Consider the following 17,236-nt stretch of genomic DNA (forward strand, 5'->3'; position numbering starts at 1 on the left):
TGCTGTCTTACAGGATTTCAGGGCAGCGTGCCCTAGCTACCCGTGCCTAATTAAATGTCTTTTCACTCTTCATGAAATCCATTCAGCAGACAGCATTACTATCTATGTTCAGAATTTTCTAGAAAAGCCTAAAATTAGAGGCTTGCTGACTGACTCTTTAACATTGTAGTACACAGAGTTGACCTCTGTGACAGAATGGCGGCTCCTGCTGTCAACAGGAAGGCCTCCTGATAGAACGGTCTAATTGTACAAACCATGTGACATGTCCCTTACCCTGGATAGTGAACTGGATGTACACAAAGAGGGTTTTAACTTACACATTTTGTTTGCATATTTTCCTAACCACATAATTACTTTGAGTGTGACGGGAGGAATACTGAGAACTAAATCCATTTCAGAGAATCTGAGTAAACAATCTATAGTCTGAATTTTTTTTTTTTTTTTTTTTTGAGGCAAGGTCTTGCTCTACAGCCTTGGCTGGCCTGGAACTTTCTATGTAGACCAGCCTGATCTCAAATCCATAAAGATCTGCCTGCTACAGAAAAGACAGAGGACACGTGGAGGCTTATGTTATGAAATGAAACAGTAAACTGTCTTGTTCAAAAGGGAGAAAGAAGGGCTGTTCATACTCAGGTGACTTTTAAAAAGTGTTTCCACATTTTTATTTTATCTTTCTTTTTCTGACCCTATTCCACCAGGCTGTATTTTGTATCTATAACGAGATTTCCCCCTCAAAGACGGAAAATATTGATTCAAGCCCCAGTGTAGAGCTGAGCACACAGTCACTCCAGTGAGCACCTGCTGAGCAGAGTGTCATTTATCTACCTGGGCCCCGCTCCTGTGGAGAGAGCGGACAGCACTGACTCGGGGCACAGGGAGCGATGGACATCCTTCTTGTCCTTCTTCATCTTGTGTCCAGGAAAACGTCAGTCTCAGAAATGTCAAAGCGAGAGCTGGAGAGACAGGTCCGCTGTTGAGAGTGCTTGCTGCTCTTTCACAGGACCCAAGTTCGGTTCCTAGCTCCCATCTCAGGCAGCTCACAACTGCCTATAGCTCTTCCCAGCCCCAAGGAATCTTATACCATCATCTGGTTTCCATAGGCATGGAATATATTCCACCATATAAGAGGCATGATTTCACACAGACACACATGTATACATATAAGTAAAAACAATAACAAGAAATCTTTTTAAAAAATCAACATGTGTGCTAGAATTAATCTGAATAGTTTTCACAAAAGAGATACTGTTCTAATATGTAAAATAAAGGTATTTCCATTTTAAGCAACAAGAAACATACATATGTATGTTTATGCCTTGTAGCTAGAGTTTTCCTGCTTTGCCCACAGTCAGGACAAATCTCTCTCACCCGCCAGTCCCATAGCCGCTCAGACCCAACCAAGTAAACACAGAGACTTATATTGCTTACAAACTGTATGGCCGTGGCAGGCTTCTTGCTAACTGTTCTTATAGCTTAAATTAACCCATTTCTATAAATCTATACCTTACCACATGGCTGGTGGCTTACCGGCGTCTTCACATACTGTTTGTCCTGGTGGTGGCTGCAGTGCCTCTCCCTCCTTCTTCCTGTTTCCCCAATTCTCCTCTCTCCTTGTCCCGCCTATACTTCCTGCCTGGTCACTGGCCATCAGTGTTTTATTTATATAAGGTGATATCCACAACAATGCCTAGTCATATAAACATGCATTTATAAATCCTCATTAATTTATGCTTGAGTATAAATGTCTATATAACCATATATTTATAATATACTGGCATAACTGTATATATTAATATTATGTACCACTTCCCTATTATGAAAGTCATCAGATAAAAACCGACCACAACTGAACATATCTTATATGCAGTCAATCATTTTTGATAGACTTGAACCTTGCAATCAAATCCTATATGACACAATATACTATATTTTAATTACATATGGAAAATTGTGCTTACATTTCCATTACATATGAAAAAATAGACTTACATATTGGTTTTGTTGCTATTTTCTTCCTCTCCTAAGCTACACGATTTCACAGTTTACTACTTCATGTATCATAAATTTATCTTAAAGAGACATATAGTAAGTAATAAAATTGTTGTTTTATTCGTTAATTAACAACACATCAACCTTGATGTGCAAGTGTGAAGACTTGAGTTTGAATTTCCAGAATCTATGTAAAGGGTGGACATGATAACATATCTGTAACCCTAGAGTTCCTACAGCAAGATAGGGACAAGAGAATTCCCAGAAGCTTGTGGACCAGCCAGACTGGATCATGCAGCAGCAAATAACAACAAAAAGAATTAACTCTTAAACAAAGTGGATGGCAAGGAATGCTACCTAGGTTGTTCTTTGACCTCACACATTCCATGGCAACCACACACCACACACATACACACCATAACACAGTAAGGGTCTCTCTCTCTTTCCTCCTCCTCTCTCATTTATCCATCTTTTCCTCTCTCCCTTTTTCTCTCTCTCTCCTCTCTCCATCTCCCTCATAAAAATAAACTTCAAAGCAAAATCAGGGAAGACCATTCCATCAACTGTTTTCTGTTACACTGTTTTTAATGTGAAGCCCTCATTGTGAGCAATTTCCAGAGACACTAGCTTAGGAGAGATGACAAGGATATACTTCAATTCATATGAACTCATGGATAATTAAGAAAGCTTTTGTACCAGCAACCTACTGGCTGCAACTATAAGAGTGTGTGTGCTCACTGTGAAAAGGACACAAACGTGGGTGTTCAAAGTCAATAAAGTGAACAGTGTCGAGGTGGGTGCTACAGACGAACCTGATGCTACCAATCTGCTCAGATCCTTTCACCCTGAAAAAGACATTTGTTTTGGTAAATTTCCGCCTATGATCTCTACAAGCAGTACCACTTGCTCTGATTGCTGCCCAAGTCACTGAGTTAATCAGTTTGAAGGAATGCCTCCCTTCAATGCCTGGGGCTCATTTTAACAGGCTTGGTTTGACTGAATCAATACTTAAGCTCACGCTGCCACCCTCCCTTTGTTTCCAAATCATCAGCTCTTTTAGAACTGTGTGTGCTTGCTGCCTATACTTTTCCTTCTTGGATATTTCTCTGACTCTCTTTTGTTCCTTGCTACATCTTCACCTTCCCAGGTTGGACGCTCCCTCCAGGGTCACAAATATCTTGTTCTTATACAGTAGGATCACATCCCATCAAATACTACTTATACTTAAATCAAGTGATGTATCCAAAAGTGCTTGTGAGGCTTTAAAGTCACCTATGAGGATAGTATGGCACTATGACACTCCTCACACTCCGAATCATCAAGAAAATCTTTGAAGTCACAGCATTGAAACAGCCTGATTCCCTATCTTACTCTGCTTCCATTGCCCTCCTCTGATACCCGTATTGTCCCATAATCTAGAGATCTAGACAGGGGCAGTGGGTCAGTGGGATGTTTGCAGCACCAGCATGAGGACCTAGATCCCCAACATCCACATAAAAGTCGGGTGTGGGGTGGAGACAGATGGGGTCTCTGGGATTTGATGGTCAACTACTATAGCCAAAATGGCAAGTTCTAGGTTCAGTGAGAAACCCTGCCTCAAAATATAAAGTGGAAAAGTGACTGGAGAAAACACGCTAACATCAACCTCTGGTTTCCACACGTGCCCACAAAGGCAAGGATACCCATCTACAAATAACTCCCCTCTTTCTCTCATTCTTGCTCTGTCTATCTATCTATCTATCATCTATCTATCTATCTATCTATCTATCTATCTATCTATCTATCTATCTATCTATCTATCTCCCCTTCTCTCTTATATACACATAGAACAGTAGTAATAGTAAAAAATTTTTAGATCTAAGTTTTAAAAATAAAGATTTTCTCAAACAATTTCACTACTGTTCAAAACCTTGCAGTCATATTCCATTACAGTGGATAAATGTCAGTTCCAGAATTTCAAGCAGCTATTGGACATCTTCCTCACTATTTGAGAATTTTTATTACTGTGCATCCATTCTGATTGTTCTCTCTCTCCAAACACCAAATTTTGACTCTCCTCTATGCGTCTGTAGATGTCTTTGTTGGCCTGTATGCCTGCCTTTTGTCCCCATAGTGACCTCCTCCCTGCATGTCTAAAACCACCGTCTTCCCAGATGTGTATTAAAGCTACGTATATCCCCACCCAATCCATCTGCAAAGTCTTCTCTGCTAGGGAGCTCCTTTTATACATTGTGAGGTTTTAATGAACCAGTAGGTATATATCCTCTCTAGAGGAATATTTATCTCAAAGAAGATTCTCAATCAAGATCCACAGCACCAATTTGTGCTTATGTTATCATTTACTGAGTATTAGTGTATTGAAGAGCTAAGCTGGCCATTAGAGAAAGTCCATCATTAGCTTTAAAGTGGATGTTATTAAAGGCTTTTCAAACACAATAAAGTCCAAATAGCCAGGACATGATAAATAATTGATATTTTCTTTATAAGTCTTATCATCCATAATTTATACATTGATAATTTTTAGCTTAGAAACAACATAAAATAGATGAAAATAGATGGGAAATATAGCTAAATCTTTTATTAACTTTATTAGTAGAAAACACTAACTAGTTCTACTGAAAATTTCATGAAGAAAACAGGACTAGGTACCACCAAGAATATGAATCCTTGACAAATGGAAAGATAATATATGCTTGGGTCTGGATAAATGACACTTGAATCTCTTATCTCTGAAGCTGGTTCATTTCTCTTCCCAGCTACTGATAGACTTGAACCTTTGGATGGACGCCAAGACTCTTCCCCCCCCCCCCCCCACTGAAAGTCCTGCTCAGGGACTCTGAGGTCAGCCACTGTAGTCTATGCTCCTCTTCTAGGGTTACTCTGAAACTGAAACTACCTTAAGAAGAGGAAAGAAGGATGGGACATTTTCCAAGGCCTTTGTCCCATGGAGCTGGCTTTGTTTTAGCAAAGCATAAAACCTGCCAGTGTTTCCACCTGAAGGAAAATAAACTAAGATTAGTAGTATCATGAGGTTGGCCTAGATCTGTGGTTTTCAAACCCTGACTGTGCCCTCCAATCCCCAGAAGTGTTTTAAGAAAACTTCCATACTTGATCACAGCTCTAAGACCCTACAATATGCTTAACTAGAAGTTATTTGTGTGCATTAGTTAGCCTTGAGTACTATAACATAAGACTTGAGACTGAGTGGCTGAAACAACAGGCATTTGTTTCTTACAGGTTTTGAGGCTAGAAAGTCCAACATCAAGGGGTCAAGAGATTTGATCCCGATGAAAGCTCTCTGTGGATTTCAGATGGCTGGCTTCTTCCTGTGTTTGTATGGGATGGAAAAAGACACAGCTCTTGTCTCTTCTCTAAGGCATGAATTTCTTCTGTGACAGCTTGAACCTCATGACCTGTTTACCCTTCAGAAGTCTCATCTCTAAGTACTACCATCCTGACAGGGGTTCCACATGAATTTGGAGGGGAAGCACACAATCATACCCGGTGAGTCTAAAGTGTGGCCAGGATTGAGAACTCAGGACTGTGGTCAAAGTCTATGAATACTTTTGCAAGGAAACAAATGTGAGGGTGATGGCCTATGTGTCCCTCAATACCACGCGATGGCTCCTGTGAGCAGATCTCGGTTTGTACAGCTCTGTGGAACAAATGACACCTTTACATGTTCTAGGCAAGAAAACATGTAGATGAAAGTGGATGACAATTTAGTTACAGAAATCAGTCTAAACAGGGGATGCTGTGACTGAAAACCATGAGAACATCAGGAAGGTTATTTATATCTGTCCAGCATTTCAAAGTATGTGATCAGGATTTGGGTAGGAACCATGAAATCTGCTTTAAAAGGTCATTTTTTAAAATTGTAATTTTTCCATTTATTCCTACTCAAGATATAGAGTTAATTAGTTCTGAAAAGGTCTTACTAGACTAAGACCCATGCTTAGAGGAAAGCAGAGAGAGACAGATGGAATGATTCTCTGAGAGTGAAAATCTACCTGTAACCTAGTTACTCTTATAAATAAATACTTTAATCCAACCCCTTCCTTTACAATTCATGAATAAATTATCCTTTCCAAAAATATAAAGAATGTATTTTATGAAATTTATGCCTTATGGACAAGCACACAAAAAGACTCACACTTATTGAATCAGACCAGCAAATTCACATCAACCAAGACCCTGGATAATTTAGTTTACTTTAATATCTGTGAGCAAATATCAGAAGAAATAAAAGACAATCAAGCCTATTTTAACCACAGGAATTTAGAACAGAAGCATCTGCTAACCCATCCTTTCAAAATTATGCTAATGACCACGCCTCCCAAATTCTATTAACAAAGTAAAAATATGTTTACTAATGGCATGAAATACCATCAATCTCCTCCTTATCCAACTCTTCCTCAAGATGGAGAGGAAATGTGCCAAGTTTATTTTATTATTTAAATCCATGCTCAAAGGAAATCAAGATAAAAGAGGAAATAACATAAAAAGAAAAGTAAAGAGAGAGGGAGGGGAATATTGAGAAGAATATCAGGAAAATACCATAATAAAAGAACAAATCTCCTAAACTTCTGCTCTGGACCTATGTGAAAATATCTCACCTGTCCCAACTCCAACCCATTTAAATTCAGCTCCATTAAAAAAAACATATTGCCCATATGCTGTATGTAGGGATACACTATGCCCTGCACTTCATCTCTATGGTTAATAAGAAAATGATAGAGGGACTCTAAGAAATATCTATCTTGAGATGCCACAATACTTCCCATCTTTTTCATTGTTGCTGTTGTTTTGTTTTCAGACCTGTCTTGGGCCATCAACCTCTCATGGTCATTTTGATGGGATTTATCCAATACCGTGGCTTTGGTCTGATGGAAAGCAGTCTCGGGGGAGAAAATCTTTCATTTCTTATTACTGACCACCCTACATCCCCTTATCGTCTCCTCTAATACATGAGCAGCACACACACACAGAGAAGCACATTCACCCTGAACTCTGGGACATATCCAGGTCCACTTACGTCAGCTTACCAATAATTAAGTGCTCACTTATGACTAACACAGCAACTGTCTGTGCGATATCAAACACAGGCACTTTACTTTTTATGCATAGACAGTGTCTGGATCCAGGTGATCCTTAAAAGTATATTTGAGAGAATCACTGAAAATGAGGGTCTGGTGCCAGAACAGGCATTAATGGTGAACAGGTCAACGTAATGCTGAACAAAGTCTTGACCTAGAAACGGAATCAAAAGAAAGACCAACAGAAATTGGCTGATCTCAATAACAGAAAGGTAACCCTAAGGCCTTGAGCATGAAGGACTTACTAGGCACGTCCTCTCGGTGCCAGGTCTAAGAAGCTATGAAGAATACAATGCAGTCTTTGCCCTTGAAGAGCTGGCCCAGTGGGGAAGACAGACAGATGTACTGCCGGCAAATACAGTGCGTGGTAAAAACAAATCATGGAAATCGTAGTGTGAGACTGATCATTCACACATAAATCACCCATTGTAGACCCCAGTTTAAAAGGCCACAAAGTGGCTGCTAACCCTTCTTTACCTATTACACATAACTGCCATCACGTGTCAGGATCTTTGTAAAGTTGACATAATACAGACCAGAAATAACCACCTTGCATCAATAGTTCAAATAATTTTAATGACTTTAGAATTCCTTTTTAGTGGAGTTGATAACTTCTAATGAGGACAATCAATTATGCTTTCTATGATTTTTTTTAATTTTTGTCTTAAAACAGTGTTGTTCTGTGAATCTTCTTTATATGTGTATGCAGGTACACATATGCACATGTGTATGCGCATATTCAGAGGTCAAAGGATAACCTCAGGCATCATTCTTCAGGTGCTGCCCACTTTTGTTTGAGGCAGGGTCTCTCATTGGCCTAAAGCTTTGCCTAGAAGGCTGCATTGTTTAAGTAGTAGGCTCCAGGGATATACCTGTCTCCACCTCTCATCTCATCACCACTGGAACTGCAACCACAAACCATCACATATGACTTTTATATGGGCTCTGAAGGTCTGAATTCAGGGACTTTAAAAGTCAGGGACTTTACCATCTGCACCATCATCTCCCAATCAGTAGATTTTCTGAGTGATGGAAATGCGCCCAAACTGCCCTTTGTTGTCGTCACATATACAGATGAGTAGTGTGAGATACAAAGTAGTGTGAGATACAAAACAGTGTGAGAGACCAAGAAGTGAGTGATTTCATTTTGATAGATATGATATTAAGCAGCATAATTTTAAAAGCAAAGTATTTTAGGGATGTGCAATAGCATAAGATATTTCTCTTGATGCCTAATGCATGTTATACATACATCAGAAGAATTGTAGATATAGATAAAAAATTGGTTTCCATTACACAAGGCATGCATCAAGACTCCAAATAATTTTAATGACTTTAGATACATGCATATATGTATCTTACTGAAATTGGCTCTCACCATTAGCATTACTGAGTGAGTGGAAGCATTTTAAAATATTTGAGAGCTAACACATTTAACACATTCACAGATTGTTGGAAAAGACAGTTACTCTCAACTGGTTGTCAATGGAGAGTCATAAAAGTTAGAACTGGGTTTTTTTTGGGGGGGGGGTTATTTATTCACTTATTAGCTCTTGTTGGTTTCAGATAGTTTTCACTCTAAATTCACAGCAATCCTCCAGCCTCAGCCTCTCAAGTGCTAGTATTATAGGAATAAACCATCAAGAATAGCTTAAAATGAGAGTTAAAGGTCTTCAGTATGGGGTTGAATCAGAACGTGTGGGTGGAGGGCACACGCGTTGAGCCTGCTTCAGCACCGCTGGGTTCTTAGTGTGCAGCAGACAACAGCAAAAAAATTGAAACAGTAGTCTAGGTGGGGCCACCTTCCTTACAGGACAGGATGGGTTTGTCACAATTTTCAAGATTACATTGAGGCATAGGAGTTATTGTTACCTAAAAATGATAGGCTGCCCTTAAATTTTAGAAAGGGAAATAAATACAGCATGGGAATGTACAAGAAAAGTCCCCAAGGGCATTTGCAAGAAAGAAAATTGAAATGCTACATCCTATCCTGGGACTCAAGTCTGTAAATTCTCAACAAGAACAGACATTCTCAGAGTGAACACAGAGAGAGTCACCAAGGCGTGGTGATGCATGCCTCTTCTATCAGAGCTTAGAATTTGGAGGCAGGAAGATCAGGAGTTCAAGGCCATCCTTGGCTACATAGAGTTTTTAAGGTCAGCCTGCTACATGAGACTCTGTCTAAAACAAAACAAAACAAAACAAAACAAACAAACAAACAAAACAACAACAAGAACAAAACCTACAGAAAAGGAAGTGTCTGGTTTGGAAGAGACAAAGACTAATTAGGCTGTGTGATGCCAGGAAAGTCATTTGACTTCTCTGTGTCTGTGTTTCCTCATCTGTAATTCTTATTAGATGGGGGAGGAGGAAATGAGAAGGAAAGGTTCATGGGGACCGTACCAGCTGAACGCTAGAGTCAGTGACAAATGGATCTAAAGACAAAGCTCGTCTCCACCACGCCCGTCCCTCAGGTGCTGGGGTTTTGGCTGATGGAGCCCTTTCCAGATACAGTCTGAGAAATTAGCAAACGTGTACTCAAATTGAGTTCCCAAGACACACCCACTCAGACCTTCCTGAAGTGTGAGAAGTGGAGAAACATTTCATGTTTCCAGAAAAAAAATTAAGTGTTTACCAGAAGCAAAATTCTCACAACATACAATTTTAAGCAAGATCCTTTATTTCTAGTGTAGAAATAATTCATTGATAAGGTAATCTCTCCTGCAAACTTCTCTCTTGAGAACAGCCTTGCTCAGGAGGAAGGGAGGGAGGGAGAGAGGGGAGGGAAGGAGGGAGGGAAGGAGGGAGGGAGGGAGGGAGAGAGGGAGGGAAGGAGGGAGGGAGAGAGATCCCAAGTACAGGAACGTATTACCATGTTAACCAAATGTAATAAGTTTCCTAAGTGGTGAAATTGGAGTCAGAACTGAAGAAGCCCCTAGCACCACACCCAGAAAAACTGAAGTTGTAATTGCTGCAGGGGCCTTAGGTATGACTCATTTTAATGTGGCCCCCACAGCAGTGAGGCATGACTAGGAAGTTCAGAGTCACATCCATTACCTATTTAACAAGAGTGTGTAAGCATGAGGATTTGCTCTACCTCGCAGCTCTATAACTTGCTTAATTCAAAGATCATGAGGTCTCATAAATGAAAAAAAAGTGATTCCTTAACAGCTCTTCAAACCCCTCGGTTTCCCCTATGACTCATAGTCCTACCTTCTTATGGGAAAGTCAAATGGCTTGGGTCAAACCATCAGGACACCCAAGACACAGAAAGTGATACAGCCCTGATCACAGAGATGTTCTTAACTGTAAACAGTGAGGACCTTAGTGAATTCTACAATGTGCTCCTGGATAACGTAAGAATGGTGGTCAAATTATATCAGAATTGTCAGCCTGCATCACACCCTCAGTCAGTCCTCAGACCTTTTATTGAGCACATTTTATGTGGCATGGTACCTGGACGGCTCCAAAGACACTGAAGATGAGGAATATGGGGGGGGGGGCATTAAAGAGGAGGCTGAGTTTTTCTTTTGGAGATAATGTGCATCAGTTTTCCACAATATGCCACCCAAAGGTCAATATATCCATCCAGTGTCCCCAGGTTAGCTTATTGGTAGTAATGTAAATGGCTGCTTTAAAATGGTAAGGGATACAAACATAGTCATCTCATAGTGGTAGTCATTACAAAGAAAGAAAGAAAGAACTCATATTTCAGTTCCAATGGATAGGCTTAGATCTGATGCCATTTGCATGAGCTTGTAACAGTCTTAAACAATGGATTCAGTTCTTTCCCCTTATGCCTTCTATCTTCAAATGCATGCGTCCAATAAGCCAAAATCTAGGCAACCCTAAGCAGGCTACAGATAATGCCTTATTGAGGAGAAATAAAAATCAACTTTGCAAATGTGTGATTTGCATATAATGGGATCCAGCTCAGTCACAAAAACCAATGAGTGCTTGTACAGTGCTTATACGAGTAAACCTTGAAAGGATTCTTTCTGCTAAGTGAATGAAGCCAGGCATAAAAAGCTGCATGTTTCATGATTTTGTTCAGATGAAATGTCCAGAGCAAGCAGATCGATAGACACAGAAAGCTGATCAGTGGGATGGGAAATGTTAGTTAATGAGCAAGGAGGGCTCATTACATGCTCTGAGGTCACACAACTCTGACTATACTAAATACCACCAAACCTTACACTTCAGACAGATAAATTGTGTAGCAACTGACTTTGTTTTTCTTAATTCAAACCATTCCTAACCTAGTCTTGGGCATGTGTTTTTGCTGAAGCGCAGAACAGTATTGTAATTTGCTTTCCTAATACTGTGAGAGCTCCTTAAACAATAATTGAAGTATCAAGAGGAGCTGGCTTTGTTGTTAAAATGTCTATTGACTGGAATGTGGAAATGTAAATTCAACAGGTGTGGATTGGAAGAGTGAGTGCTTCCAGTGGTGTTGGGGGGGGGGGGGCGGAGGCGGGGTAGATCTTCCCGACTCCACACTGCAAGCCTGCAGTCAGACAAGGCCAGGAGGGTGGGTCTCCTGCTGTCATACTCGTCAGCTGTGGGCAAGACATCCAGCACACCAGCCCTGAGCACTTTCACCAGGCCTTACGAATTGAAGTTAGGTGAATAAACAGTGAGTTACAGGCAATCGCCACCATAGTGGCGACAGAATTCTCATCAGCCAGAAGTAGAAAAAGACTTTTGTTTACAAAGGCCGGGGCTCCAAGAGCAGCACCACCCACTGGATGGAAATGCACGTTGAATATATCCTTTATTATAAACAATGTAAAATTCTAAAAGGAGGGTTACTGGACTGATGGGAGCTAAACAGTCACGCTCACGAATCTAGGTGCATATTCTAATTTCTTAGGTTAATGGCTGCAAATAGTCCTTTAATCGCCATGAAGGCGGCTTTCAGCAACAAAATTTAAAACATACACATTTACATTCTTTTTCTTTCTGGAAACCTAAGCCTGCACCCCCACCCTCACCCCCATCCCCACTACCACGACCCCCACCCCCACCCCAGGTAATCCAAACTGTTGACTGCAGAGAGCAACGTCCATTTAACGTATATGGTGTAGAGGGCTATGAGAATGAGCTGGGTCCCCAGTAAGGCAGCAGCAGCTCTTCTCTCCGGAAGCTGGGGCAGAATGCTCACAGGGATTTGACTGAAACTTTTTTTTTTGTAAATGGCTGCCTGGACTTGAACGTGACTAAATTCAAAGTCCTAGAACCACAGGAAAGTCAGGTCGGTGCTTGTTCGGCTCAGTACCTTTCAGGCGAGTGCGTGTAATGCAAGACAGACACGTGTACTTTCCGTTCAAGTCCACTGTACCCGCAGCATAAAAATGAACATTTAGGTCGCAGCCCCTTGCCACCGCTGTATTGTATTTCCAGTCACTGACTCATCCTCTTAATGTAGGGCTACAAGGCTGTTTCCACAGTTTGCAACATGGAGAAGAGAGCGAGCGCCAGAGGGGACCCCGACCCGGCGGCCCCCGGGGTCCAGGAGTTCTGACCACGCGAGCCTCAGTACGGGGACCCGGCAGGTGGCAGCGGGGCAGTTGAGGGGACGGGGGCGCAGTAGGCGCGGGTGACATCTAGGGGTCCAGGATAACTCTTCCTGGGTGCTGCCGAATATTCTGAAATCCTCCCCCCAAGCCGTATCCCGGAGACTGAGCCCCGCGCGACCGCCCCGCGGAGGTCCCATCACTTACCCAGGCGACACACGCACAGTAGCTGGACGCACGCGAGGAAGCGCTGCAGGATTCGCATCTCCAGCCGGGTCCGCGGCCCCTCGCCGGCCGCCGGGGTGCAGCTTAGGGTGCAGAGGGTGGGGACACTGAGGCAGGGGACGCCGGTGACAGAGAGAGAGGGGGAGAGAGAGAGACAGACAGACAAACAGAGAGACAGAACTAGAGAGCGAGAGAGAGAGGAGAGGAGAGGCGAATGCGGGGCTAGGCGGCGCGTGGGCGCAGGAACCGAGCCCGGGCCAGGCGCGGGGCTTCGGGCCGGACGCTGTCCCCTGCCTGCCTGCACGGGCTGCGGCGGCCGGGATCTGAGCGCTTGCAGCCAGCGGCGCGGGAGTGCGGGGACGCGCTCGGGGCTGGGCACGCGCAGCGCGGGGGCGGGGGCGCAGGAGCGCGGGCGGGCGGGCGGGGGCCGGGGTCGCGCAGCGGCAGGAGAGGGGCGTGGCGGATCCCAGCCTGTCCTGGCCCCGCGGCCCTCCCCCGCCCGCGGCTGGAGGTGGAGTGGAACCCGCTGGGGCTTAGAAGCTTCGCGGAGAAAAAGCTCTCTTCATTAAGACTCCTTCACGCCCCAGGAAGATACAAGAGGAGGCTGGGTCGTCATTGTCCCGCACAGCTTGGGGCTGACCTTTGGGCCTCACCCCTGGGAAAGTCTTTCATTTGGTTATTGTCGTCTCTGCAGTAGCCAAGTGGGTCCTATCAGGAAGGGGTGAGAGAGCCTGGGTAAACTGCGTTCTCCTCCCCCCTTCCTTTCCATTTTCCAAGTAAGTAAAGTAGTTCCAGCCCCCATTACCACTAGGGCAGTTAACTCCAATCATCTCCAGTCCTGTTGTGACCATTTGGTCTGGGCTGACCCTTCCCCAGACCCCAATTACTCTGTCGTGCTGGCACAGCTGCGGGAACTCGCAACACTGCTGTGGTCTCGCTGGGTAGAACTTCCCAAGTGCCTCTTAGCACAGGGTCCTCCTGCAGGAAGATTTTTTTAATTGCTTGATTGGAGAGTGCACAAAAGAAACATAATACACACCCTGTGCTTCCTCGGAGATGGGCATGTCATTCTCTCCATACGAGCTTGTTTCTATGGAGGTGTTTGTTTTTTGTGTAAGAGCGTGAGTGCTATAACCTGAACTCCCGCTTGGGGGGTGGGGTGGGGATTTTAATAGGTATTCCTGAAATGAAATGTTTGTTGAATTAAGTTGAAGTCCACATGAAATAAGTTAACTGGTGGTGATGTCAGCCAACAGCCTAACGACACCGTCCTGAATTGTCATATCTATGATGTGCTTTAGTTATTGGTACATTTTGCCCTGGTAAGAGCCTCCATTTGGAACCTTTTAGGAGTCACATCCAAAGGCACAGAAAACCAAGTTCTGGAATTATCCCTGGTACTCAGTTTGATGTAGGGATCTGTACAGCATGTACTCTTGTGTTCTGTTATTGTCTCAAAGCCAATGCTGTAGCTTTATAAAATTCAAAGGACGCTTAATGCATACCAATTGGAGTTCCGAGTCTGTTTCAGCCGTGACTACCAGTTCTCACAGAATCCCACCGCCTCTGAACACTGGGCTCAATGTACAGAGCTAATGATGCATCCTGCTATCGATTTGTGAATAGTGAATGCACCGTAGCCTCAAAAGGACAGATCTTGAAGCTCAGGTGTTTGTTCGGGAACACATACCAGGAGAAGAAGTTAATCCTTGACCCCATTCTTCCCAGCATAGAAACAAAAATGCCACAGAGATTATAATGAAGGGTGAGAGTTTCCACAGGGGAAGAAAATTACTAGCCATTTTTGCTACATAACAACAGGTGTATGTACATCCATTAGAAACTCACCCAGAGTTCAGGGGGAAAATGTTTATTGAATGTGGGCTGGAGTAGACTGGGACATTTTCCTAGAGATGTGCATTTATGCAGAAAGGAAAACTGGAAAATCTGATTATCAAAGGGGGTGGAGACCAAACAGAAAGAAACTGAAGTCACATATTACTTGAAAAGCACTTTGATTTCCAGGAGACTGAGAATGCTCATACTATGACAAGCATTGATTTCCTCATAAAGAAGCTTGCACCTGAAATGCTAAGCCATCTCACTAGAACTTGAACATCTAGGGAACAACAAAAGGAAATTCAATTGCTGAGAAGAAACTAGAAAGGCAAGATGGCTCAGTGGATAAAGGCTCTAGCCACCAAGCCTCATGACCAGAGTTTGATCCCCTGGTTCCACACTGGATGGAGAGAACTGACTTCCATAGGCTGTCTTGTATTCAAATGTTGTGGCCTGCACCACCCCCAGTAAATAAACAGATGCAGGAGGAGGAGGAGGGGGAGGAGGAGGAGAAACAGAGTTTACAGAAGGGAAATGTATGGTAATATAGCAGGTCTCAATTATCAAGGCTTCTCCACTACCTGGGAGAATAGTCCAGCAATAACAATGATTATGTTAGCTATTCATTAGCTGGCCCTATCAGAAAGACACTTGAGTAGTCATTATTGGAGTTGGTTCACCAAAGCTACAGTAGAAACTAAGGTTTCTCTAGAATATCTAATAGGTGAATCTATGACCCCTGATAACTCCATTCCATAGTTAAGAACATTGCCAGTCACCTGGGAGGGCACAAAAGCCACCACAAGGAGGAATCATTTAGTATGGAGGTTTGCTGGGAAACGGAATATCAACTAATTCTCCAGAGGGACAGCAATGGGAAGGTGACCTGGAGAAGCAGTAGACGTGGTTCTGAGAGTCCTGTGGAGGGAGGTTGAAGTCCTTGAAAAGTAGGCCATTGAAGCTGGCAAGCAGTGGGAGAATAGAAGTTATCAAATAAGAGCATCTGGAACCTTCTGTAGCACTTTTCACAAGTTCTGACAGGGGTTACCTCATCAGTGTACATCAGCTGTTGTGAATTGACTATGAGTCCATACAATCACATACCATCAGGCTGAGCATGCCTTTAATATCAGCACCCAGGAGGCAGAGGCAGGCAGATTTCTGTGAGTTTGTGGCCAGCCTGGTCTACATGGTGAGTTCCTAGACTGCTAGGGCCACAGTCTATCTCAGAAATACGCACACACATACAAACAAAATCACAAATCACATGCCTTCATTTAGAATCTGAATAGGTGTTAGTATATGCATATATCCCTATATGTAGTCTATATGCACAAGCATACATTTGATCAGAAATAGAAACAGAATAAATTTGTGCAAAGCCTTAGTAAATTACATCCATTGGATTATATATATATATATATATAAAATCCTAGAGGATGTTGTACAAACCCAAACCTGAAGCATCATCACCATCACTCTCAGTATGTATTATCTACCATTGAATGTTGAAACAAAAGAAGGAATCTAGTCATCTGATTATACAAGATTAAGGAATATTTCTGCGGGAGACAATGATTACTTAATTGAAGACTACCAAATATTTCAGAACTTAGAATTTTCAGGGGGAAAAAGACTTTTGAGTGAATTACTTGGTCACTGAACACATTTCACCTTTATGCCCATTACATATCAGGCCCTGTTTAAGAGAGAATGTCACCATCCCTATCACAGACTGACAGTCCAAGAGGAGAAATAACCACCACTAGAAAACATCCTTGCACGCAACTGGTAGATAGAGTAGATGAAATTCGGTTAAATTCAAATATTAAATGATGAATAATTTTATAGTGTAAAATAACTTTAGTACACTACAATGTACTAAATTTAATGAGGTATTTTAGTATGATGAAGCATTTTCACTACAAAATGATCATTAGGATAGTCTCATTGAACACTTGCCATATATTTATAGTTTTTAGAGCTCATTCATCTGAAATTCAATTCTAAGAAAACACTTTGCATTTTGTCTTCTAAATCTTGAAAACTGCCTTGATATGTCTTATAATTGTTGGGTATTAAGGTTGGTCATTTGCGATTATGAAAAAAACATGTTTTTCCTAAGTTTCTTTACTCTAAAAATTATTTTCATTGAAAACTAGACTACAGTAAAGCCAGTAAGTTGAATCAAGTATTGACTGTAATCTAATAGGGTAATAGTCATTTATTAGAAGAAAGGCATGTCAATGTAATTAAGATGTCTTTCAAAAGCAGTTCTCCTTTTATAGGAACTGTGTATTTTTGATTGTGAGAATAGATTTATCTTATGTTTTGCACTTTACAAATTTTGTTCACATCTGAAGACTAATTTCACTTCCTACAGTGCAGTCAGATGTTTTATTTGTATTTGTTACTTTCCGTCCACTCTTACCCACCTGGGCTTTGCATCTTTGCTTCTCATGACTCTTGGGGGTGTAGGAAGGTAGCCTGCATCCTTTTCAGGGTTTCACAGAGATCTAGTTTTATATAGTTTGAACTTAAAAGAGTGGTGAAAAAGCCTGGTGGTGGTGG

At 42.2% G+C, this 17,236-nt stretch overlaps 1 protein-coding gene across 4 annotated transcripts in view; it reads right to left on the minus strand.

Moving 5' to 3' along the window:
• Nucleotides 1-13,341, minus strand: part of Ptprz1 (protein tyrosine phosphatase receptor type Z1) — a 187,150-nt gene extending 173,809 nt beyond the window's left edge. For 3 of the 4 annotated variants that reach the window (XM_016006859.3, XM_006988378.4, XM_016006858.3), the window contains exon 1: nt 12,809-13,162. In XM_016006859.3, coding sequence (XP_015862345.2) covers nt 12,809-12,866 — 58 coding nt within the window. In that variant the 5' untranslated portion in view covers nt 12,867-13,162. Of the gene's footprint in view, nt 1-12,808 lie in introns of all 4 variants that reach the window. The other variant, XM_006988377.4, reaches the window with a different exon arrangement.
• Nucleotides 13,342-17,236: the final 3,895 nt, after the last annotated feature.

Source organism: Peromyscus maniculatus, chromosome 3 (genome assembly GCF_049852395.1).
Source record: "Peromyscus maniculatus bairdii isolate BWxNUB_F1_BW_parent chromosome 3, HU_Pman_BW_mat_3.1, whole genome shotgun sequence".
Lineage (NCBI taxonomy): Eukaryota > Metazoa > Chordata > Mammalia > Rodentia > Cricetidae > Peromyscus > Peromyscus maniculatus.